We start from the raw sequence: 26169 nt of genomic DNA, 5'->3' as shown, positions 1-26169 counted from the left end.
TTCAAAATATTTGAAACTTGACAGCCTCTAAACTTCAATTCAAATCAAACAATTTTGAATTTTTCGATATAAAATTTGAATGATGATCTTGAAATTGTGAAAGAATGGATTCAAAATTATTCCATTTATGAATTTATGAAGTAACCAACTGAAGTTATTAAATATCTTCAATTTTGAAATCATTTTGCTGTAAAGGATTTAAATTGGAATATGTACAATTTTTAACATTAAAATTCAGACTTATTAAATTTCAATTGGAAATTTATTGAAATCGCAATTTCAAATTATTCGGTTTTGATGGTTTTTAAATAATAGTTATTTAAGCATTAAAAGGTTTTAATTTCTAATCCTGAAACTTTGAACGATTTAGATTTAAAACTAAACAATTTTAAATATCACTACGGACTTTTTTTTTTAAATTGCCTGATTTTTAATATTTGAATTTATTTAGTATGCTAGGATTTAATTTATCCCGTTTCGACTAGAAATTATTCAATTTTCAAAATTACAGAATCGGATTTAAAAATTCCAATACAATTCCAAGTTTTCCAAATAAACTTTTGGATATTTTTTTCAGGAGAATTAAAAGAAAATTGTTATAATTTGAACCCAAATAAATTTCAAATTTAAACTTTTTTTGCTGTTGTTTTTAAAATGCCTTAATTTGTATAATATTAAAATTAATTTATTTTCCTTCGTAATAGCGCCAAGCATCACAAAATTCTGTGTCTAATATGCCCGCATTGAAGGGAAAATGTCAATTTCATAAAGAAATATTGTAAAACACGTCAAATTGAGATTTTTCAAAAATTGGAATGACTCTGAAAATAATTAACATGTAGGTTCTTGGGCTCACTTTAAAGTAAGCCTCCATAGTATTTTATTAAATTATTAAGTTGATAACAAGACCATTTTCTCTTTTCTTACGCCTGGGAAAATTATAATTTATGAATAAATATAGACAGAACCTAATAATTACATCTTCCAGGCTAATAATTTAACATTGATTTAAAAACCGAAACGATAGCGTTTCGGAAAGACAGCTGGTTTCCCTCTTCAGATCTGTATAACAAAATTCATTAAAATTATAAAACAAACGCAATCGTTTCGATTTTTAAATCAATGTTTAGTTACTTGTGTAGAAGATGTAATTATGAGGATCTGCCTATATTTAATTATAAATTATTATGTTAATTTTAGCATTTTCCCCTAGAAAAACATATTTGTTTTGATTAAGCCTCAAACGATACACTGGTGCGAATTCGCACCCGAAGTTTTTTTTTCGTTTTGTTGGCATTTACGCACACACAGATGCAGTGGTTTATCCCCATATATATAGAATATATATGTGAAATATGTATTATATATGCTAGTTGTTTATTATATGTTCAATATATTAAATATTTAATAGTAACAATGCAAAAAAACCAATTCGCACCAGTGTACGTTTACGCATGCTCGGCTGGAGTGTACCGTTTGAGAGTTTAAAAAAATGAAGTGAGTACAATCATTATTTGAAATTGTACGACTTTTTTTACCAAATTCTATCCTAGCGTATAACCTGCGTAACAAAATCTAAAAACAGCTTAATAATTTATTAAAATAATAAAGAGATTTACCTTAAAAATTAGCCAAACAACTATGAATAATATTTCCAAAATTATCCAATTTTACGAAAACATTCAAATTTGACGTCTTTTTGCAAAGCTTTTTACGAAATTGACACTTTGCCTTATTCAACAGAGAATTTTATTAACTTTTGTGCTACTAGAAGGTCAGAAATGTCATTAACATAAATCTGAATTTGTAAAATAAACAGAAAAGTACTGAAATAAGTATTAAAACTTCAAAAAGTGAAGAAAAAAATTTCCAGGCTCTTTTTGAAAATTTCACGACTATTCCGGATTCTACATGTTATGTAGCAACCCTGAAATTTGAGTTTTTCTGTACAAAGCTACAAATAGGAGGTGGTTTTGAATGAAATGAAGAGTTTGAAAGTTTTAAGTTATTCGGTACGATGTCGATTGTCGAAAAGAAGAGTTGCATTCCTTTGTAAGGGAGAATGAGACAAGATGTGACGTTAATACGCGAGTCTTACGAGGTTTGCTTTAAGGCCTAATGTCATACATAAACAGGCCCCTGATTGTCATTATCGTCCAAGCTTATTCGACTAGGATACGCAGGACCACCACCATCGTCAAAAAAACGTCTGAAGGTAAACTCGAAGAAGCCGTGAAATGGCTTTCCATTGTCCAGGTACTCGTCGGACTTGTTCGAGTCCGAGGTCTCGGAATTGCGTAATTTCTCAGGATCGACGGGATCGAAATTGCTTGTGTCAGTGGGATATTGTATTCGAGGTATGTGAGGCGCTACCTGACGTCTCAGGCCTTTTTCAAAGTCAATGTTAGAGAAAAATGGATGACTTTTTACCTCATCCGCGTTCTTACCGAGACGACGATCTGAGCCAACGCAAAGCTTCAGAATCAAGTCCATACCTTCTGGAGAGAGGTTTGCTTGTTTTGGGATATGAAGAGTTGTCTCCCAGTTGATTACCTGCAAACAAAAAACAAAAAGTTCTTATTAATTTGGGAGTTCTAGAGAGAATTAGAAGATTTCAGTTCCTATTTTATCTAAAAAAAAATTGGTGTATATTTTGTATATGTCTCGAAAACCTTGCTGTCATTGTTATTGAAAACATGATTGATTTTACGTAATTTGATAAAATTTTAAGTCTTTCTTGTGAATAAAGAAAGTAGTTCAACTTTCAACCAAGTATTTGATTTTTAAACAAAGGAACAATTTTCATTTTAAATCAAAAACAGTTGAATTGAACGAAAAAAGACGAATTTTCAACAAAATAGTTTAATCATCAATGAAAACTGATTTATTTTCAACAAAACAGTTGAATTTTTTTACCAAAAAAGACATAAAATTTCTACCAAAACACATGAATTTTCAAGCAAGAAAAAGAGTTTTCAGCAAAGAAAGAAAAATACCATCTAAAACGTTACATTTTCCAGCCAAAAAGACTAATTTTCTACCAAAAAGACGATTTATCAACAAAATACATCAATTTTGAACAAAATAGTTGAAGTTACCACTAAAAAATTGATTTTTTACAAAAAGATGAGATTTCAAGAAAGTTCATAAATTTTTAACTAAATAGTTGAATTTCTAACCAAAAAGATTAATTTTGTACTAGAAAACATGAATTTTCAATAAATTACATAAAAATTCAATCAAATCGTTGAATTTTTAAAAACTAAAAAAGATCAATTTTTAACCAAAACTGCAATACTTAAATTTGTATTATAAAAAATTAATTTTTGAACAAAAAAAAAATATTTTTCTACAAAACAGTTGAATTTTTTGCCAAACAATGGAAAAATTTACGAAATAGTTGAGTTTTAATAAATTAATTTTCAATCACCTTTGAACCAAATCATTGTATTTTCAAACAAAAAGGTTCATTTTCTACAAGAAAACATGGATTTTCAATAAATTACATAAAATTTCAAACAAATAGTTGAGGTTTCAACATAAAAAAATATTAGTTTTTAACCAAAACTGCAAGAGTTAAATCTGCACCATAAAAAAATTAATTTTTGAACAAGAAAAAAAAAGAGTTTTATACAAATCAGTTGCATTTTCGGCCAAACAATGGACAAATTTACGAAATAGTTGAATCTTCAACAAATCAATTAATTTTTAATAAAATTGTTGAATTTTTAGTTAAAAGGTTAATTTTTAAATTTAAAAAAAAAACATATTTCAGCGAAGTAGATGAATTATAAACCAAAAAGAGAAAAAATTTCTACAATATTTTATTTTTATTTTACAGAAATTTGTACAGAAAAACTCAAATTTCAGGGTTGCTACATAACATGTAGAATCCGGAATAGTCGTGAAATTTTCAAAAAGAGCCTGGAAATTTTTTTCTTCACTTTTTGAAGTTTTAATACTTATTTCAGTACTTTAAAAATTTATAAAAATTTTTATTATATTATTATAATATATTTTATTTTTCTACAATAATATAATTTTCAAGCAATAAAGATTTTTCAGTCACGAAAGAAAACAAAATGTCGCCTAAAATGTTGAATTTTCAAGCCAAAAAGAGAGTTTTCTATCAAAAAGTTGAAGTTTCAACTCAATAGTTGAATTTTGTATCAAACAGATGAATTTCTGACCAAGGAGATTAATTTCCTAATAAAAATACGATTTCTCAATAATATACATCACCTTTAAAATAAATAGTTAAATTTTCAATCAAAAAGATTAATAATACACATTAATAATACACATAATTGAATTTTAAACTAAAAAAGATAATTTTTTAACCAAAAATGCAATAGTTAAATTTTTATGACAAAAAATTAATTCTTAAATAAACAAAAAAACGAGTTTTCTATAAAACAGTTTAATTTTCTCTAAAAAATGGAATTTTTTACGAAACAGTTGAATTTTCAACAGCAAAACATTGCAATTCAATTGTTAAATTTTTAGTTTAAAAAGTTCTTTTTTAAGCAAAAAAAAACGAATATTCACAAAAGAAGTTGAATTTTCAACGTAAAAAGGTGTATTTTCCACAAAATATGTAATAATTTTTAACAAAATACATAAATTATCAACAAAACATAAATTTTTAAATGAGAAGTTTTATTTTCTACCAAGAAAGACATTTTGTTAAAAAAATACATACATTTACAACCACATTGTTTAAGTTTCAATGTATCTGAAGTACTGAACGTTTAAATGTACGAAATATTTTCCCCCATTTCTATTTTAACCAAAAATATTGTTCCAATTGCAATTTAAAATATTCATTATAATTCTGTTTCCATAATTAATTATTTACAATAAAAATGAACAAACATTTTAGCATTCTTTCTGTCTCACAAAGTTATCAGTAAAAAAATTCGTTCATTTAAACGTTCAGAACTTGAAGCACTTTAGTTTCAACTAAAAAAAAAAAATTTCGACTAAAAATGGATAGTTAAATTTTCAGTTGAAAGAATAGTTTTTACAACATAAAAGATTAAATTTCTACCAAAAAGACGAATTTTCAACAAAGTACATAAATTTTCAACCAAACGGTTGAATTTTTAACTAAAAAAATGCATTTTTTACAAAAAACATACAACAAGTTTTCAACAAAACCGTACAGTTTTCGCAACAGAAATTAATTTTTTAACTAAAAAGATGAATTTTTCACTAAAATAACGAAGTTTTTTAATATATTAAAAATTATTAACATTTATATGTGATAATAAAAAAGGAACATGTAATATGCTGTCTAAAATTGATAATTAAACAATTTTAAACTCAAATGTTTAATACCTGCATAATTTAAAATTGAAAGTCTTGAAATTTGAGTAATTTTAATGTATCATTTAAAACTAGATAAATTCAAAGTTTTTCATTTAAAATGGTCTAATTATAAGAATTAAAATTTTAATCTGTACGATTTTGATTTGACCCAAACAATTTTCAATTTTCCGATTTAAAAAATATTCCAATGAGAATCCTTTATTTTTTAAATTGTTTTTTCCGATTTGAAAAAAGTCTTGAAATTTTCGTAGAAATAATTCAAAATTATTCCATTTCAAATACTGCTTTTTTTACACTTTATAATTTATAATGTATTTGAAAAGTCTTAAGTATCAAATGATTTAATACTGATCACTATAATATTAAAATTTCTCAAGAATACAATTTTTCAATTTGGAACTGTCGAATTTTCAATATTTTAATTTAAAATTATTTAATTCCCAAGGGTTTAAATTACGATATTGAGAAACTCAATTTGAAATATCTCAATTCAAACCCTTTTTTTAAATGTAGCCTAAGAGATACTTTAAAAAAGCAAAGAGTGAATAGTTGACTCACTGACAGACATAAAATTTGAATTTAAATTAGTATATTTTCGAATTTCAAGTTTTCCGTACCAAACCATTTTAAAATTAGGTTTTAAAATAAAAAGTGCCCAAAACAGTACAATTTCTAAATGGAATCTTTAAAAATTTACAGAATTTAAAAACTAAATTGTTCAATCTCACATTGCATGATACCAAGTGAAATGTTAATTAATTTAAGAAGTTTCTCTACTAATCCAAGAATTAGATTTATTCCTTAAGATATAGAGCTTACGGCGGAATCCGAACCACCAGAACCGCGTTAAAAATATCTTTCGGATGGCTAGAATTAGAAAATATAAAAATCAACGAACCTTATATTGTGTTTCAGCGGGCGTGTTAGCCAAGAAAGGCGGAGAACCAACCAACATTTCATACAAAATAACCCCAACACTCCACCAATCACACAACTGGGTGTAACCCGTACGTTGTAAGACTTCAGGAGCGATGTAGTTTGGTGTACCAACTAGGGAGTGAGCCAAACATCGCTGATGCTCTCGGTGTCTTCGTCTTTCTAAAGGTTTCGACTGAATACACCTACACTCATTATTCCAATCGTCTGACGGATCCATTGAATCCTGCTTTCCATGTCCTACAACAAATCCAACCAGACCAAATTAATAAAATAATACAAAAGCAAAAAAAGAAGCTAAAAATAATACTCAAACAGAGTGCCTAATGCTTCTTAGAAACAAAAGCGAACATCTTTTCAGGTCGCCTTTTTTGTACATTTTTGTAGAAAATTCAAATGTATTGTCGAAAGCGGAACTACTTTGTTCAAAATTGATTTATGTTTTAGTTGAAGATTTATCATTTCAATTAAAAAATCATTCATTTACTGGAAAATTCAAATATTTTGCTAAAAATTTGTTGTTAAAAAATCAACTATTCCCAAGGTGACTACTGAAAACTTGAAAAAAAAAATTCCCTAACAATTCCAGTTTTTTCCAGGTATCATTTTTCATAGTACGGGAGACGTTCAAGTATTTCCCATTTTTTAAACAATCCACTCGGAGCATGTATACAATGTCACGAGTTTATTGCCAATAATGTTTTTTTCACTCTTTTCTAACATCTAAATGTGTAAAAATAGTACTATTAATATGTAAAATTAAATAAATCTTTTTTTCACCTAAAAGGGGAACTTTGATTCAATTAATATCTTTAATTTGGAAAGGTTTGAAATAAAAAATACTAATATAATAATTAATCAATTCTTGAATTTGCCCCCGAAGTCCACGAATTTGAATAACAATTAAAACAAATTTTTATTTTATCTTGATATACTTGAAATTCAGTACAATTTTCAGTTAAAAAGGTTAATTATCAATCAACAAAAAATTGAATTTTCGATAAAATAGTTTAATTTTCAACTAATATAATAATTCTTCAACAGAAATAGTTGAATTTTAAACAAAATGCATCAATCTTTAACTAAAGAAGATCCATTTTAAAAAAATTGAATAGTTAAATTTTTAGTTGAAAAAGTTAATTTTCTACCCCAAAAATGAATTGTCAACAAAATAGTTAAAGTTTTAATAAATTAGTTCAAAATTTAATTTAAAAAAAAACTTAATTTCACATAAAGCAGTTGAATTTAACAAAAAATACGAATTTTTAACAAAAGAAATATTTTTCAGCTAAGAAAGAGAAATTTTTTAAACCAAACTGTTGAATTTTCAAACCAAAAATTAATTTTTCAACCGAGAAGTTTAATTTTCTAACAAAAAGGACAAATTTGTAACAAAACATTCGATTTTTTAACTAAAAATATAAATTTTCAACCAAAATTGAATAGCTAAATTTTCTTTTACCAAAATTATTCATCAGCCAACATAAAAAAGAATTTTCATCAAAGTTTAAATTTGAAACAAAATAAATGCATTTTATCTGAAGAAGATAAATTCTAAATCAAAAATAAAATACTTAGATTTCTAGTTAAATACATTAATTTTGAACAAAATAAAAAAATGAATTTTCAACAAAAAATAAAAATAAATTTTTAATTGAAACGAAGAAACTTTAAACAAAAAAATTAATTTTTTAATTTTTTAATTTATCTTAATTTTCAATACAACAAATCATTTAAATTTAACCAAAAAATTAGAATTTTCATCTAAAAAAGATTTTGCAGGCAAGAGAGAAGAAATTTCAATGAAGCTGTTGAATTTTTAAGCACATTGTTTTATATATTTTCGAACTTGTTGCGAAATCATTAAAGTCTTTGTGAAATCTTTTAAAATTATCCAAAAACTTTGTTTTTACTTTGATACAAATTGCGAAATACATCAAAACGAAATACATCAAAAAACGAAATCTTTGAAATCTTGGGAAATCTTTAAAATATTTTTGAAAGATTTGGGAAATTTTTGTTGAATAATTGGTAAATCATTTATGCCTTTGTGAAATCTTTTAAATTTATCCGAAATTTTTGTGAGACTTGCCAAATATGTGTAATATTTGGTAATACTTGTAAAAATAATTGAAATCTTTAGGAAATCAGTCTAATCTTTGTGAAATCTTTTTGAAATCTTTACGAAATATTTGAAAATATTTTGAAAAATTTGGTAATATTTGTGAAATTATTGAAATCTTTTGGAAATCATTGATATCTTTGGGAAATTATTGAAATCTTTGAAATATTGATAATATTTATAAAATTCTTGAAATATTTGATTCTAATCTCGAAATCCATCCAAACGTTGCGAAACGTTTGAAAAATTTGGGAAATATTAAAAATATTTTTGAAAGATTTGGGAAATTTTTGTTGAATCTTTACGAAATATTTCAAACATTTTTGAAACATTTGGCAATATTTGTGAAATTATTGAAATCTTGTGGAAAGTATTGATATCTTTGAGAAATTATTGAAATCTTTGGAGGTATTTGCGAAGAAACCTTTGAAATTTTGGAAAATATTAAAAAAAAATTTGAAAGATTTGGGAAATTTTTAAAATTTTTGTTGAATTTTTACGAAATATTTCAAATATTTTTGAGACATTTGGCAATATTTGTGAAATTATTGAAATCTTGTGGAAATTATTGATATCTTTGGGAAATTATTGAAACCTTTCTGAAATCTTTGGAAATATTTGCGAAGAAATCCTTGAAATTTTAGAAATATTTGTGAAATTCTGGAAATATTTGAGAAATCATTCAAGTCTGTGAAATATTTTTAATCTATCCGAAATCTTTGCGAAATATTTCAAATATTCTATATATTTTTTATATTTTTGAAATGACTGAATTGTTTGAAAAATCATTAAAATCTTTATGAAATTATTTAAATCTACATATCAGATACTTTTGCGAAATACTGGAAACCTTTGATACCGTTCAGAACTCATTGAAATCTTCCTGAAATCTTTGAAATATTTTTGAAGTCATAATTGAAATCTTTGTCAAATCTTTCTGAAATCTTTACAAATCTGCAAAATATTGAAAATATTTGGTCATATTTGTAAAATTATTGAAATCGTTGTGCAATGTTTAAAGACTAACGGAAATTTTTATGAACTAATTGATGTATTTGTTCAATCTTTTAAATCCATTCGAAATCTTTGCGAAAAATATTAAACATATTTTTAAAACATTTGGCAATATTTGTGAAATGATTGAAATTTATGAAATCTTTGACAGCATGAATTCTATGCCTGCATGAATTATTTACTCGGTATTGTTCAATTCTTATTTCTAGGAATCCAAACTTACCATTTTGCTGATAATATTTCGAGTTATGTGTCCAGCGGAATCCGGTGCACAACCCAAAGTCCGTCAGCTTGATATGTCCATCTCTGTCAATCAGAATATTATCAGGCTTGATATCCCTATGGATAAATCCCATCTTATGAACACTCTCCACCGCACAAGTCAACTCAGCAATATAAAACCTTGCCAGCGGTTCTTTAAAAATTCCAAATTTGATGAGCAGCGACATTAAGTCGCCTCCAGGAATATAATCCATCACAAAATACAGATTATCCTTATCCTGAAACGAATAGTAAAGCTTCACAACCCACTCGTTGTCCGCCTCGGCAAGAATATCTCTTTCCGCTTTCACATGAGCGACTTGATTCCGATTCAAGACATCAGCCTTGCGTAGAGTTTTCATCGCGTAAAACTGATTAGTGTCCAATTTCCTAACAAGCGTCACTTCTCCAAACGCCCCGACACCAATAGGCTTGATTTTCGTGAACATACTCTTATCCATCTTTGCCCTCTTTAACCTAATATAATTCGACTCCTTCTGCGAAAGCATCTTCCTCATCTGACATTGAGCTTCCTCGCTTAAACCAATCTTCGACATCTCCGTCTCCAGTTGCAATCTTCTGTACAATCTCTGCTTATGAGACTTCAGAACATTCTCGATATGTTGTTCCATGAAAAACTTGAACGCCTGGGGTGAATAATTACGAACTTTGCAGTCCCTGCGCTCCTCCTCCTTCTCTTTGCTCATATGCTTCCGTTCCGGAATAGGACTCTGGTGCTTGATCTTATACGATGGCGTCGAATTTCCCTTCGCGCCCTCATGTCCCTGATGATTATTATTCCTCGTCGAAACAGAGGTCGAAGCAGTTGGCGGCAATGGTGGAGTCTCAGGATGACATCCTTCGGCCGGTGAGTATTTCCTCTGCAAAGGTGGATGACATGCAACAGGTGAAGACCTGGGAGCCGTCCCACTTTCGGTCGAGATGCCACAAGAATCCTCAGTCGATATTCCGTAAGGAGGTGGAGGCAGAGGATGATGAATACCCCGCTGTGCAGCCAGAGCTTGCATTGTTGTCGCGTAACTCGGAGGTTCTGTGGTCGGAATCCCAACTGCAACTCCGATAACCGAGCCAGGGGATGACGTTCCGTTATTAACGGGAGGATAAGCCGGTGGTGGTTGTTGTTGCTTCTGCTGAATCGAGGAAGCGTAGGAAGGAGGAGGTGGAGGTGTGCTGCTGGTGGAGATGGGCTGAGGCGACGTGGGTGCGATCGCAGTCTGCAAGACGGGTTTCTGTACCTGAGTACTCTTCACCGACTGCATGATGACCGGCGGTTGTGTTTTCGCTTGTCGGGCTCCCCAGGCTTGGAGAGGAGTTGGCCTCGCCATGGCATTCTGGGAAGTGGGTGAGGCTGCTGGAACAGTGATGGGACTCGGCGATCCAGCTGATGTTGGACCCGAGTAAATCCCTGAAGAGGGGCTTTTCCGGTAGTCCTGCGACTGCGTGGGACTCTGTCGATTCTGCATAGAAGCACTGTACGAAGGTGGTTGTACTGGTCCTGACGAGGAGGATGGAACGATTGGATAAGGTGGTGGAGGTTCGACCTGAGTGCTGGAATTGCTGTTTGATGATTGGTAGATGCTGAGAGCCTGCATCTGCTGTGTGAGTTGCTGCTGGACCTGCGGTCCATTTTGGACAATCATGGGCTGCCGACCGTTGGACGAGTTGGAGTTTGCGACTGGACTCGTGCCCCTCTGCGGCGGATTGACGGAGCCAGAGTTGGATCCGGAACTACCGGGAGTTGCGGCTGGAGGTCGGGTTGGCACAACGGGCGCGGGCGACATTCGCTTGAGCATTTGTTGCATGTTGGTGGGGACGTTGGATTGAAAGTAAGGGCCGTGAGGAGGCGGTGGAGGCGGAGGCGTGGAGCTGCATCTGGGTGGAGGCGGAGGTGGAGGTTCTACGAAACTGCTGGGAGAGTACTGCCGACTCAGCTGGGGATGAGGACTCAGCTCTGCAAGACGAGGACTGTCGGATCGGGAACTTCCGGCTCCGCTGTCAAGTGCGGGACTTCCGCGTTGTAGATTTAATTCCCGTTCAAGGCTTGGCTTCCTGATGAGCTTTGTATTTAGTTTGCTCAAGCCGTTCAGAGATTCGCACTGTGCCTGCTTCAACAACTCGACAGCTGAGTCCAGACGCCAGGCCGCCCTCTTCAGGGCTTTAAACCCAATTTCCTCGGGATAACCCATGGCTAGGAGTTGAGCTAAGGCTTGTCGTTGGTCGTTTTTGTCTCCAGAATTAGAAGCACATGAAAGGCCACTGAGACCCGATGCTGAACTGACACCGCTGGTTGTAGATAGAGTGGAGATGGTACTAGCAGCACTGGAACCAACTTCACCTGTTCCACCTAAGGATAGACGGTTTTATTTTGATTATTTTCTAAAAGTCTTTTTCCGTTTTTGAGAAGGTTCATTTTGTCATATGTAAACGGATTTTTAACGTACCGATATTTGCGAATGGCAGGAGAGAGTTGCGGATCTCAGCTAGTGCCTTCTGATGGTATCCGGAGGCACGAGTGCTCGACTTGCTGACCACAGGTGGATTCATAGTGGCCCATGCTAGGCCCTCAGGGACCTAGCTCCAATCCACCTGTGACATAAAGTGGCCTATAGAACATTAAAAAATGCTCATTTAATAACCTTACATCTTCATTTTTTTGTGATGATCCGAAAAGAATGGTCATTTTTTTTTCTTTTATATAAGCATTGTCCGAATGCGACATCAAAAAAGTTATTCCGACGGTGACTAAAGTTATTAATTAGGTTATCTTCCTAATAAAAACTAATTTTAAAACACATAGAAAATCAAACTTAATTTTAATAGCTTTTTGTAACATTTTATTTCAATTTAAAAGTGTTCAATTAAAAAAAAACTGTAATTCCTTATTTCAGGTTGGCCGTTTTAAAGTACCTGAAGTTCTGTACGTTCAAAGGAACGACATTTTAATTGAAGGCTTTGTAAACAAGCAATAGTGCTAAAATATTGATTCAATTTATATTGTAAAAGAAAAACAAATCATAAAATAATCTTCGAATTCATTATTTTAATTGTAGTTGAGACAATAGTTGTTGATCAAATGAAAATGGGCAAAAATGTTTTGTTCATTTGGACGTTATGAATTTCAGGTACATGCCGTTTTAATCAGACCAAAATTCCCGGTTCATGTTTTTTCACGACTCGCAAACATTTTTCACGGTCAATGAAATTTAAAAAATCGAACTCTAAGGCTAACCATTTTTCAATTTGAAGTAATAAAAACTCATCTGCAAATGAAAGCACTCCAAATAGAAGTCTTGAATTTTAAGCTTTAAAATTAAAGTTACATTTTTTTTTAATTCAATAAATTTGTATTAAAATGCTCAATAATTTACATATATAAAATGGAAGCTACTAACACTTTTCAACCGAACAATTTTTAATAAAATGAAGTCAAACTGATTCAGATTCAGCTCAAAAAATATAAATTCATGTCATTTTCAATGCTCTGAATTGAGGAATCAATCAACGAATTTAAAATTTGTCAAAATTATGTAATTTAAAGCAATTTTAAGCTAAGAACATTAAAAATAGAAAAATTGCATTTTTCTATAAACTGAACACTTCTTAAATTAAAAGATACATTGTTTTCATTTTTAATAATTTTAAAATCCTTAAAATGGTTTGATATTTTATTTCAAAATTTTGAAACATCTGCATCTTGTTTTACATTTTTTCAAATTTTTAATTCATTTTGAAATTTTTTCAGAACTTCTAAACATCCTTTATAATGACTCGAATTTTTCCTCGAATGTTTTTAAAATTCTACCAACTTAAAAAAATGTCCTTAAAATTTTTCACAATCATTTTTGATAATTTTGTTAATCTTTCTAAATCTCTTTAAATAGTCACTTAAAATTAACTTTTTAAAATAAAACATTTTCAAATTTCCGAGAAAATTTTTATTATTCTTCCGAAGTCTTTCCAAATTCTTGAAAAGCTTCTAAAAAGCTTCTTTTTTTTAATAGGCCGTGGGCTATTTATGCTGAAATATTGGTACGAATATCTGGATTTTGCTGGTACACATAGACACTTCGTTTAAATTATTGTAAATTATTTCAAATTTTTAATTAATTTTGAATTTTTTCAGAAATTCTAAATATCTCTTCAAGTTACTCAATTTCTTTCTAAGAATGATATGTGCTCAACTGTTATTTATAAATCAAAATTCAACAATTTGACTTAAGAATTACATGTTTAAATAGAACAATTAAAATTTTAACTTTCAAAGTTTAGTTTTTTCGTTTAGTTTTAAATATATGCTTTATAATTATAATTACTTATTTTAAATAAAGAGTCAGATATTTCTAAATATTAAGTCATTGTTATTTTTCGTAATGAAAAAATTTCGAATTGAATGGTTTAAGAATAGAATATTTTAGACTAAAATAATATTTGAAATGTAATAAAAGCTTTTAATTATTAATATATTATTTTCAAGTGATTTTAAAATTGAAAATAGTCTATAAAATTTCAATTGGGCGTTTACAATTGTTTAAATACTAAGACTTTCTAATTGAAACATTTTAGATTTTAACTATAGAATCTGGACATTCTAAAATTGTAGAGTGATTCTGAATAACCTTCTTTGATACAAAATCTTCGATTTCAAACGCTTCTAATTTTTAATGTATTAGGTCTTTAAAACTGCATTTTAGAATTCACTAAATTAAAATGCACGCTTAAAAGTTAAAATCAAACATGAAAAAATATTTATAAAAATTAAAGATTTAAATAACTATATAAAAAAGGTTGAAATCACAGTTTGAAATATTTTTTCTCCAAAAATGTGTAAAATTCCCGGTCAAAAAATAAATTCACTTTGATTTCCCGGTCTCATAAAACCCACGGTTTATTTGGTAAATTGTTTAAAGTCCCACGTTTTATATTTTTGATTTCTTATTTTTTAATCTTTCAAGTAAAAAATGTTCCACTTTTGGTATAATTGGCTTAAATTGAATATAGTCCAGTCTTAAATCGTTAAAACTTTTAATAATTAAAAGAGTTGAACTTTGAATTGTTTGAATTCAATTGTAACTTGTTGTATTTTATAACTTTATAACTTTTCCAATTTAATAATGGACTTTAATCATGTAAGTGGTGGATTCTTATTAGATTAGTAACTCTAGTCTTTATTCTCAGTTTTCAAGTTTACATAACACACTTAGTCCTTAGAAATAGAAATATCCATTTAACAATAGTGTTTCTTCTTGGTTCAGTAATAAAGAAGAATATAAACATTATCTATGTACCTGAAGTTCCGAAAGTTCAAATGAACGAAATATTTTTCTCGATTTTTCCCCATTTCTTTTTTCCTCATAAACATTGTTCTAACTGAAATTTAAAATATAAATGATAAATCTGTTTTAATATTAAGTTACTTCCAATATAAGTGAACAAACATTTGAGAACTTTTTCTGGTTTACAAAGTCATCAGTAAAAAATTTCGTTCATTTGAACGTTCGGAACTTCAAGCACATACATTATCTCTATTTGTAACTCATTAAATTTGCACGGGTATTCCTGCCATATTTAATGAAATACTGCTTCTATCATACATTTATATCCAATAAAAATGTTAGTTCGTCTACCAGAAATGGTATGATCACGTAGGAGGAACATATTTTATAGATGGATAAGATCAATAACTCATGCTAATCAAATCTTCAAGTAGGGAGCGAATTTTTTCATGGAACTGAAAAATCCGATTTATTATACATCGCATTTATATAATATATATATTTTACTTCCTATCTTCCACTCAATTCAGATTGGCTTCTAAGTAATAATATTCAGTACCAAAAAATTTTATTTTTATTACAAAGTATAATTTACAAAATAAAATAAAAACTGAAAAAAAAATAGAGTGGAAATGTAAGGAATGTTATTTTGAAAACCGTAAATAACGCAATCTCTCATTTTGAATCCACTGCTCTCATTTAGAGAAATACACATTTTTATAGAAAATTCCAGTCCATTTAGCTTACTAAGGAAATCCGTCAGCAGAAATTATTATTCATAATAATTATAAATACTGATTTACAATCTCATGATTTCAATTTCCACGTACCAAAACGCTGTGGAATTTCCGAAGAACGCATTCCATAAAATTTGTCCGAATTTACTATAAAATTCTGTGGAATTTGTTCGGAATTCCTGAGGAATGGCCGAGTCATTCCTCAAGTCTATATGAAATTTTAGTGAAGCACATTCCATTGAATTGGCCCGGATGTTTTATCATATTTTTTGTGGAATTTGCTTTGGCCTAGATTATTTTTTTTACTTTTAAAACTTCAGTTTTTAAACTAACATTTATTTAAAATATATTTTCAGATTTTAATTATTCGTAAATATCTATTTTCAATTTGGAAACGTTTCATATATGTATTACAAAATTAGTTTTCCAATTATTGAGAAATTTATTCAAAATTAAATAATCTCAAATTGTGAGCAGGAAAACTTGAAAAATAAAAACTTATTTTCAAAATTAAAAAACAGAACCATTTTTTATTGAAAATAGGGAAGTAATGAAACATTGAATTATTTCTAATGTTAAAAGTTCAAATTGAAACAAAAATATTATCAAATACAAATTATAAGTGTATTTTTCATTGTAGACTTAAATTATTTAAAATAAGAAACTTATATAAGAGGCGATAAGAACTTGTCAAAATTCGATTTATTTTTTTGTTTTTTCGAATCGGAATAATTACTAACATTTCAAATTGAAAATATTGAACTAAAAGATTTGCAAATTGAATAAACAATAATTTCATTTTATATTGATTATAAATGGTTTACACTGATTAATGAGTAAAATTTCACATTTATTTTAAAATTGTATAATTTCTGCGTGCAATTTTGTCATAATTTTGTGAATTTGCAATTTTTATGTGAAATATGACACATAATTGGACACCAAACTACTAGTAGACGCAAATATGTACATCAGTGGAATTTTAATGAGAATATTATACTAGAAATTTGGTTATTCTTTAACATTAAAAAAATTCATTTTATGCTACAATACTTTATTTTTGTTATCTATACTCAATTTCCATTTATAAAATGCAAATTGTTTTGCTTTGTTTGCGATGCAAATTGGATAAGTTACGCATGTGTACAAAACAACACTGTTTGATGGGAAAAAAGGAAAGTACTTTCAAATTATTCAAAACACATAGAATTCTGTCATTTATGTAAATGCTAATTATACAAATATTTTGTACGTATGTTTTCATGTATCTTTTAAATACAATGATCAATTGTTTATGAAGTTAAAACAAAACCAAAATAACAGTTGTAATACAAAAATTATTCAATACGATAAATCTCTTTCGCAAAATTCGTAAAGAAAAGTATATTTTACTGACATTACAGCTTCAAAAGTGTTAAGAAAATATCCTCATGCAAAAAAATAAATACCAAAGTCATAAAAGTGATCTAATCTGAAGCCTGATTTCACTCTTAAATACCGAAATACCAGTGTTTAACCTCTAAAACTAAAAAAAAATAATAAAATAACATGAAACTTACGAAATAATTCTAGGACGATGGCTGTCTCCAATATTGGTAGATTCTGAAGATTCTTCCCGAATTCATAATTAACAAAAAACTTGACCGATCTAGATCCAAGCAAACAGAAAAATAAAGACCTTAAATTCTCGGAATTAAGGGCAGTTTCTGATAAATCTATCGAGGCACGAACTCTAAAGAATCCTCGAAGGCACAATCAGCACAAAATAATTTAGAAGTCACTGACACGATACAAAAGTGACCACATTCTTGACCCAAGGCACTTTTATCTCTAGGACACGAGACGCACATTATTTCACCTAATCTTCGTAATGAAACCAGTAATTTTCATCAGGGGCATGTTTTCGCAAAGAAGTCGTGAAAAAACGGAAAACATCAGCTCCGAGGCGCACGAAATTGAGACACTTTCTGCAGCCTTGTGCAGAATTCGAGGAAACACGAAATATAACCTATACACGACACAGGTTTGTGAACCAGATTTTTCGCCCGAAAAATTTGAGATCCTTAATAAATCAGAAGATTATCAGGGTGCACCTGGACTCTCCTCAAGGAAATTCCTGATCCAAGAAAGCAACGGTGATGCCAGTTGTGTGGTTCACGAGCATATTCCGTTCTCACTTTTTCATCGAGTTTCGACGTCGGACAAACGATTTTCACTAAATGACAATTACACTAATTCCCGATTTTCCAAAATAATTCTATTGCTGATTCCCGGTCACGATTGCACGAGCGACAACAAAGAAAGATACAGCCGTAAATTACTAAAGTAACTGGCAGCCATTTTGAAGTGCCACATTCCTGAGCCGACTTGACACACTCTTTTTCGTAATTTACGGTCCTCACAAAATCCAAAGTGCGGAATTGTTTAAAGATTTTTCCACAGTTGAGGTAATCATGATTGCGAATAAAATATTGTTTTTGAAATGCATTGGCACGAGGAAATTTAATGAAAATTGAAAATTATTTATTAAATACCTTAGTTCAGAAATGGCGCCAGTTTTAAATACTTTATACTGCTGCTCTTTATTTTGAGTTTTTTTTGGGGGAAACGTAGACTAGAAATATTGAATATAACTAATAAAGTGATCTAAAAGGTTGGAATAACATTTTAAATTCAGTAACTGTTATTAACAGTATTCATGAAAGCGAGAAATGGAAATAGAAAAATAGGGACTAAAGTTAGTTATTGATAGTGATCTACCTTATCAACTTATTTCTATTCTATCGACACATTTCTTTCTTACCCGCTGATGCTGAATGCATTTTCTTGAAAATGGAAAATGCATTCATTGCAGAAAAGTAGAAAGTGGGTTTAGGAACGCCGCATTCCAGCCATTTAACATTTTTTCGATTTTTTTATAGCAAGGCAAGAAAGCGTGTTATTTGTCATCTCGTTAAATACATGCGATTGATTTTTTTATTCTGGAAAAAGAGGTTTTTACAGGTTATATTGAATATTTGATTGTGTGCATTGTCAATTGTGAGTAAGTTATTCAGTAAATTGTTACTTAACCTAACTTTTTTGGTGGATTTTAAAGAAAGGGTAAGAACTTATTTTGAAAAGTATGTGGAGTAACATTATTGAATGTTATACATAAAAAATATTTCATTCATTCTTTCAAAGTTTATTTCTGATCATTTTAATTCATTATCGGTTAAAAAACTTTTTTTATAATAATTAACCTTCGAGAAAACAAGAATTGTGTTTTATTGTTTTTGACGTAAGTGACCAATCGGCCTTTTATTTTTTTCAATGCTATTTTGAATAGAATATGTGAATATAATTATGTGATCATTCTTTCTGAAATATAATAACATATTAACTACTATATTATGCAATGCATTATTTTTTAATATATGTAGTACAATTTTTTATGATTATTTTCAGTGTGTTTATAATTTTTTTTCACTATCAAATTTTTTTCTAAATCATTTGAAACATTATTAATAAAAAAATCAAATTTTAACTGTAAATGATTTTTTAATATTGGAATATAATATATAATTTTTAATAAATATTTATATTTGTATTGATACCGATTATACAAATGATCGATACCGGTGACAACAAAAAATTAACGATATCGACAATAAAATTTCTGGTACAATTTAAAATTGAAAAGATTTCCACAATTGTAAAACAAATATTCCGGAAGATTTTGCGGCATTTTTTTAATTCCGCAGATTTTTTTTTAATTTTAGGAAATCTTGAAATGATTTTATACGATAGTTACCTAAAAGGTTTAGAAGTTTTTAAAAGATTAAAAAATAATGCTAAATTAAAAAGGATTTTTTAAAAAATGGTCAACAAAATGTGGATCTTTGAAAAAGTATAAACAAGATATAGTAATGTTTCCATAATTTTTAAAGTTTCAAGAGAATAAAAAAAATCTCTTAATATTCATGAGAAATTTTCAAATTATTTTTTTTTTTGCTTTAAAATGAATTTAAAGAGAAAATCGTAAATTATATTTAAAAGTTTTAAAACGATTAAAAAATAATTGCAAACTTGAAAATATATTTTAAAAATCTCCCAAAATTGTAAAAAAATAATCTGGAAGATTTTACCGCAGTTTTTGTAGTTCAGTACATTTGTTTTCAATTTTATGGAAAATTTTAATCATTTAAAAAAATAATTACCTACAAGGCTTAGAAGTTTCAAGAAAACTAAAAAATAATTTTAAATTAAAAAAATGTTTAAAAAAATTGTGAAGAAAATGTACATGTTTGAAGAATTAGAAATAAAATGTCGATATGTTTCAAGAATTTTATAAGGTTTAAAGAGAATAAAAAAACTTCTTAAGATTAATGAGAAAATTTAAAATTATTTTTTATCTTAAAAAATAAATTTTATGAGAAAATTGAACAATGTTACAAATTATCTCCTAAAATTTTGAAACAGAAGATAAAAGAATTTGAAGCAATAATTTTCAATTTTGCAAAAGTACCGAATTTTAGAGAAAATTTAAACTGGTAGAGGTTTAAAAATGTTGTTAACAAAATGTAGATTTTTTAAGATTTAGAAACAAAATTTATAAATATTTTTTACATTTTTTAAGGTTTCAAGGGTATAAACAAAATTTGTTAAGATTCATGGCAACATTTTAAATGATTATTTTTATTTTGAGAAAGGATTTCTAAGAGACAACTAAAAAATATTTCAAAACATTTTAAATAATGTCCTGAAAATTCGTAGAAAAAATATGAAAGATTTTAAAGCAAAATTTTTCAATTATACAAGTTTACCAAATTTTAGAAAAAATCGAGTAAGTTTAAGAGATATTTAGAAGTGTTGAAAAGATACCAAAATAATTTAAAAATTATCAAGATTTCAACAAATTGAAAGCAAAATACAGATTTTTGAAGATTTCGAACAGACAATTAGTTACAGTTACTAAGTTATTTAATTTCATACCACCATCGTGTTACTGAAATGTATGAATCAATTTTAATCTAATTCTATTCATGTTTTGCTCAACACTCTAAATTACAAAAATATTTTTTGTATAAATATAATAAGTTATCAAAATATATAAAATTACTCATAGGAAAATTTTATATGAGAATTTTTTTATTCGTACTTCTAGCAAGAGGAGCTTTTATATTTTACAACTGCAAAATAAGCAGGAATTTCCTGGGTGAAAATGATTAAGCACCCTGGAAAAAAAATTTATTTAAAGTTTGTGAATTATTTTTTAAGTAATTTTCCCTGAGAAACCGGTTATTTTCCACATCAGGTAAAACCGGGAATGATAGGCCAAAACTATACCAGAACAATCGGGAAATGACAGTGAATTTATTTTTTGTCTGAATTTGTTTAATTTTTTGTATGTATTTCATTCTAAAATCTTTTAATTAAAAATTGTCAATTTAGAGGTTCTTTTTCGAATGGTTCACATGAAAAATTGTTCAGATTTGAAGGTGTTAATGAGTGGAAAGAATTTTTTTAAATAGTTCTTTACCAGAAATTAATATTTTTTATGTGGAAACAACAGTTATTTAATGTTATTAAATTGTTTTTTAAAGTTATTTACTCTGAGAAATCGAGGATTTTTTTTATCGCAGAAAAAGGGTAATTAACAGTGCATTTATTTTTTATCCGTGAATATGTTTAATATCTTTAATTTTAAGATCTTTTACCCATTAAAGGGCATACTGGGTTTTAAACACCCAGCTTCGTATTTGCGCTTTAACAAAATGTACCAAATTCAAGAGAATGGAACATTTGGCGCCAGATTAACAAATGACATCAAAGCTTTTTTTTTGCTATATCATTTTCACATAATTTTGATTTTTATAATTTTTATACGCAGTTTAAGATTAATAAAATAGCTTAATCACGCAAAGTACTGTGTTTTATTTTTCATTGAATTGAAGCTTTTATTTTTTAGAATAAATACCTTCTTTGGAACGAACACTATAGGATTAATTTTATTTGTGAAGCCTCGTATCTCGGAAGTATTTAAGTAAAAGTTTAAGTAAAAATATGAAAAACTTAAAAAGTTATGAATTTTAGAGTGAAAGAGTCATTTTAAAATTTTTTTCCAAACAGAATTTTTTAAACTACTTTACAATTCGAAAACTGTTACGAAACCTTTTTCTCCTTAAACTAGATTGGTTAAACATAATTAATTCATTTTCTTGTAAAAAAACTAACCAATACCGTCGGCATAGCACAAGTTTGAATACCCTTGGGTATCTAAGACCCAGTATGCTCTTTATGTAATTTTACGGAAGTGTGTCCTTTAAGGATTAATTTAGAAGTATCAATTTGAGACATTGTTTTTCGCATACTTCACATGAAAAATTTTTGATTTTTGAAAGCTTGAATTTGCAAATTTAAGTGTATGGAAAGACTTTTTGAACAAATTTTTTTTTCATAAATTAATCTCTTTTAGCAGCATATGTTTTTAATATTTGACATAAAACTGTTACGGGAGACAGGTAATATAATAAATATAAGTGGAAATTAATTGCAGATTTAGGTAAGAGATAATCACGTAATAAAATGGGGAATCGTATTGTATCCACGATTATATCGACGATAACACGTCCAATTCGTAATATCGATGTGGAACGACGTGCACACAAAGCTATTTCTAAAGAAAAGCCAACGGCAGCTCCTCAATACGAAGCATCAAAAAGGCAATTAAAAGTTGCCCAAGAGCGTGTGTATATTACAATTAAAATTCAAAATGTCTATACTTTGCATCCAGTTAAATTCTTCCGCGCAATTATTTTATCCATATTTTTAAAATAAATTTGCAGTGGATCCCAAATTTATGGAGGAACATTATAAGAGAGATGCGAAGCTAGATAAACATTTGAAAGACGTATTCGTTGTTGCTGATGATCCAGTGGTTAGAATATTTGGATAAATTTTTTAAAAAATATTAATGGTTAACTTAAATAATTAAATTCCTCGTTGAATTTCAGCCAGACTTGAGTAACAGGTCGGATCCAAGAAAACCTTTACCAACGAGTAGAAAGTCGCATGAATACGAGGATTTTAATCTGTATCAAATTCAAAATGTGCGAGAAGGTAGATGTTCTGTACAACATGTGCAAACATTCCTGACAGATTATATGAACGATTCTCAAAAATACAATGCCAGCAATATAGCTGAGCAATACAAATTAGATAAAAAAGTTGTAGGTGGGTAAATTGATTCCTAATTCTGATTTTTTTGCGGCAGGAATTTTATATAGAAAGAATATTTACTAGGAATTTTTATGTTTTGCAGAAAATATATTAGAGTATTACAAAGTGTTTAGAATAATCACGAAAAGTGATATCGACAAAATGGGACAGGAAGTACAAGCAACCAAGAAAATAGGACCTTTTGGACCCAACGGACCAGCACAAGAATAATGAGAGATTTCTTAGATATTTGTACATACTATGTAATAAAATTAGTAATGGAAATTTCTTTTTTTTATTGGTATGATTTAAAAAATAAGGATACTGAAATTTTCAAGTTTCATTAATTGATTTTTTTCAAGTTGAGAAACAGAAAAAAAAGACTTTATATATAATAATCAAAAAAATGCAAGCCGCCCTACCACCCCTAATAATTAACGGATGTTTTTCATTTTTTATTACTTGTTTTTTTTTTATCGCAAAGTTGACAAGCGAAAGAAAATTACAATAAAAGTAAAAACGGACGTGTTCTGTCACACAAAAAATTCCAAACAGCCGTGTAGCACTATTCAGAATCCACATTTAATGCTTCTTACAATTTTAATTATTAATAATAATAATTTAAATTTGTTCGTACATAAGTGTGAAAGGAAAATAATAATGGTCAACTAATAATATATGACATTTTTTAGATCAATTTTAAATCTTTGGAATTGTATAAACAAAATTAAATTAATAATTGAAAACTTAATTTTTCAGAAATAAAATATATCTGACGTTTTTATAATTGCTATGTTTGTTTAATTTTCTTTTTCAGTTAATAAGTTTTTAATTTGTTATGATTTAAAATACTTGGAATAAAGAAAAAGCCTTTAAATATTCAGATTTCAAACAATTTGAAAATCTAAATAGTTTCAGTAAAAATAATTTAACTATTCAAATGTATTAAAATTATCATTTTCTGAGAAGAGATCTTCAACGTTTTTAGTTTATTATATAAAAAAGTGCAAATAAAAAAAATCCATTCTTCAAAATTAAGAGTCTTATATTTAGAGCAATGACAATTTTCCAAATATCCTGAATTCCGTAAAATCGTTGAATTCCCTTAAATTCTTGATTATGCTAAATTTGCTGAAATTCTTTTAATTTCTTGTATTATCTGAAATCTCTTAAATTTGCAGAATTCCCCGAAATCCTTGAATATCCTGAATTTCTTGAGTATTCTGAATTCTCTTAATTCCTCGAATTCTCGGAAATCCTTGTATATTCTGAATTACTGAAGTTCTTGGAATTTTTAGAATTATAAGAATTCCTTTAATTCGTTCAATTGTATGAATCATTGAATTCCTTTAATTCTCGGAAATTCTCTGAATTCCTTAAATTTCATTCTTGAATTCTCTTTGAACTTTTTCAATTTCTGCAATTTTATAAATTCATTAAATTCTCTTAATGCTCTGAAATTTTCGGAATTCCATAAATGCATTGAAATACCTTAAATTCTCTGAAATCCTTTAATAGTCGGATATCCTTGACTTCCTTGAATATCCCTAATTCCTTGGATATTCTGAAATCTCTGAATTCCTTGAGTTTTCTTATGTCTTTTAATATTTTGAAATTTTCTGAATTCCTTTAATGCTCTGAAATCCTGTGAATTCCCTAAAATGTACTTGAATGTTTTGAATATTCTGACTTTCCTCAATTCTAGAATATGCTGAATTCCTTAAATGCCTTGAATATTCTGAATTCTCTAAAAGCCATGGTTTTTCTAAATTCCCTTCTGTTCTTTTGAATTCTCTGAAATTCTGAGATTTTTTAACATTCTGAATTATTTGAATGTTCTGAAACCTCTGAATTACCTAACTGCTCGAAAACCTCTTAAATTGTCTGAAATCTTTAAATTCCCTGACGCCCTTGAATATCCTGGAATCCTCGGATATTCTGAACTCTTAATATTCCTTTAATATTCTGAAAAATTATTTAATTTTCTAAATTCCTTGAATATTCTAAGTTCTTGACATTTTTAGAATTCTCTAAAGTCTTTCATTTTCCTATATTTATTAAATTCCTTTGATGCTATGGAATTCCGTTAATTCCTTAAGCTCCTTGAATTCCTTAAATTCTGTGAAATCTGTGATATTTTTTTTGAAGTCCCTAAAATTCTTTAATTTGTCGAATATTCTGAATTTCCTGAATTCCTTCATAATTTGAATTTCTTAAATTCTTTGATTATTTTGAATTCCATAAATATCTTGAATTCTGTGAAATCCTTCATTTCTTGATAAAATTCACGAAATCTTTGATTTCTCTGAAATATGAATATTCTTAACTTCTTGAATTATTTGAGTGTTCTGAATTCCTGAAACACTCTTAATTCACTGAATTCCTTGGATGACTTAAATGCTCGGAAACCCCTGAAATTCTCGGAATTCCTTGAATATTCTAATATTCCTAATTTCTCTTAATTTTTTGAATATTCAAAATTCTCTCAATTTCTCGAGTTCCCTAAATCCCTGAGATTCTTTGAATTCCCTAAACTCCTTGAATTTCTCGAATATTCTGAATTCCTTCAATAGTCGGCATTTTCTTAAGGGCTAGGATAATCTGAATTTCTGAATTCTTTCACAATTGTTCTGAATTCTTTAAAATATTTTGAAATCCATGGAATTCTAAAAACTTAGGAAATTTTCATGAGTTCAAAGAATTCAGATTATTGAGGGAATACCAAGAATTTCAAAATACATTACAAAGATTTTTGGGGAATTTTAGTTAATTCAAAAGAATGAAAAAGCAATCATAGAATTCAAAGGAATGAAACATTCGAAATTACTAATTTATTACTGATACATATTTTAAATTGAACCATTTCGTGTGTACAAATTTTAAATTCAAATTCCCCACAATTAAAGAATGTTGAAAAGGCTTTTAAGAACTGAACATTTTTTAGTAGGTAGCTGTTCAATGTTTCAAGCCCCTTTTTCCATTAATCTATGGAAAAAATTGTATAAAAAAAAACCATGCTTTTAAAAATTTTTTTATCGGTTCAACTTTATAATTTAAAATAGGAATCATAGTAATATTGTTATACATATATATGCATTCACATTATAAAGTGCAAAGTTTCCTGTACGCTAAGGTAAACAAAATTTCAAAATTTTCATATGTTGACAATTAATTTTTTCGTAAAAATGCGAACAATCAATTTTTAATTTATTTTAAATTAAATAGAATATTTTAATTTAAATTGAAAGCATTATCCCTGCTTCAAACAATTATT

The 26169-nt window shown here is 28.4% G+C and overlaps 2 protein-coding genes across 10 annotated transcripts; one reads left to right on the top strand and one right to left on the bottom strand.

Moving 5' to 3' along the window:
• Window positions 1–1391: 1391 nt before the first annotated feature.
• Window positions 1392–17722, bottom strand: LOC117181713 (serine/threonine-protein kinase Warts). The gene is made up of 5 exons (XM_033374650.1): window positions 17255–17722; window positions 12127–12288; window positions 9627–12029; window positions 6230–6507; window positions 1392–2553 (listed from the first exon to the last, which is right to left on the bottom strand). The coding sequence occupies exons 2-5, from the start codon at window positions 12227–12229 to the stop codon at window positions 2122–2124; spliced, it is 3216 nt and encodes a 1071-aa protein (XP_033230541.1). The 5' UTR covers window positions 12230–12288; window positions 17255–17722; the 3' UTR covers window positions 1392–2121.
• Window positions 17723–18049: 327 nt separating this feature from the next.
• Window positions 18050–23180, top strand: LOC117181715 (protein NDUFAF4 homolog). 9 transcript variants are annotated; one of them, XM_033374653.1, is made up of 6 exons: window positions 18561–18797; window positions 21281–21326; window positions 22234–22422; window positions 22523–22614; window positions 22691–22910; window positions 22999–23180. In XM_033374653.1, exons 3-6 carry the CDS (start codon window positions 22263–22265, stop codon window positions 23124–23126), a joined length of 600 nt encoding a protein of 199 aa, XP_033230544.1. In that variant the 5' UTR covers window positions 18561–18797; window positions 21281–21326; window positions 22234–22262; the 3' UTR covers window positions 23127–23180. The 9 variants fall into 9 exon arrangements, with proteins under 9 accessions (XP_033230550.1, XP_033230549.1, XP_033230544.1 ...); XM_033374659.1 differs by lacking the exons at window positions 18561–18797; window positions 21281–21326 and adding an exon at window positions 18050–18142; XM_033374658.1 differs by lacking the exon at window positions 21281–21326 and having other exon boundaries at window positions 18556–18620.
• Window positions 23181–26169: the final 2989 nt, after the last annotated feature.

This window comes from Belonocnema kinseyi, chromosome 10, assembly GCF_010883055.1.
Source record: "Belonocnema kinseyi isolate 2016_QV_RU_SX_M_011 chromosome 10, B_treatae_v1, whole genome shotgun sequence".
NCBI classification, from domain to species: Eukaryota; Metazoa; Arthropoda; class Insecta; order Hymenoptera; family Cynipidae; genus Belonocnema; species Belonocnema kinseyi.
Note: the sequence above shows the minus strand (reverse complement) of the source record. Positions and strands in the feature narration are given on the sequence as shown.

What these genes read in the sequence shown, in the direction of transcription:
- LOC117181713 (XM_033374650.1), bottom strand. Translation starts at nt 12,229, where the DNA reads ATGAATCCACCTGTGGTCAGCAAGTCGAGCACTCGTGCCTCCGGATAC. An exon ending in GAAATATTATCAGCAAAATG is followed by an intron (nt 6,508 to 9,626) that starts GTAAGTTTGGAT and finishes GATTTGTTGTAG; the next exon opens with GACATGGAAAGCAGGATTCA. An exon ending in CCGCTGAAACACAATATAAG is followed by an intron (nt 2,554 to 6,229) that starts GTTCGTTGATTT and finishes TTTTGTTTGCAG; the next exon opens with GTAATCAACTGGGAGACAAC.
- LOC117181715 (XM_033374659.1), top strand. Translation starts at nt 22,263, where the DNA reads ATGGGGAATCGTATTGTATCCACGATTATATCGACGATAACACGTCCA. An exon ending in TTGTTGCTGATGATCCAGTG is followed by an intron (nt 22,615 to 22,690) that starts GTTAGAATATTT and finishes GTTGAATTTCAG; the next exon opens with CCAGACTTGAGTAACAGGTC. An exon ending in ATTAGATAAAAAAGTTGTAG is followed by an intron (nt 22,911 to 22,998) that starts GTGGGTAAATTG and finishes TATGTTTTGCAG; the next exon opens with AAAATATATTAGAGTATTAC.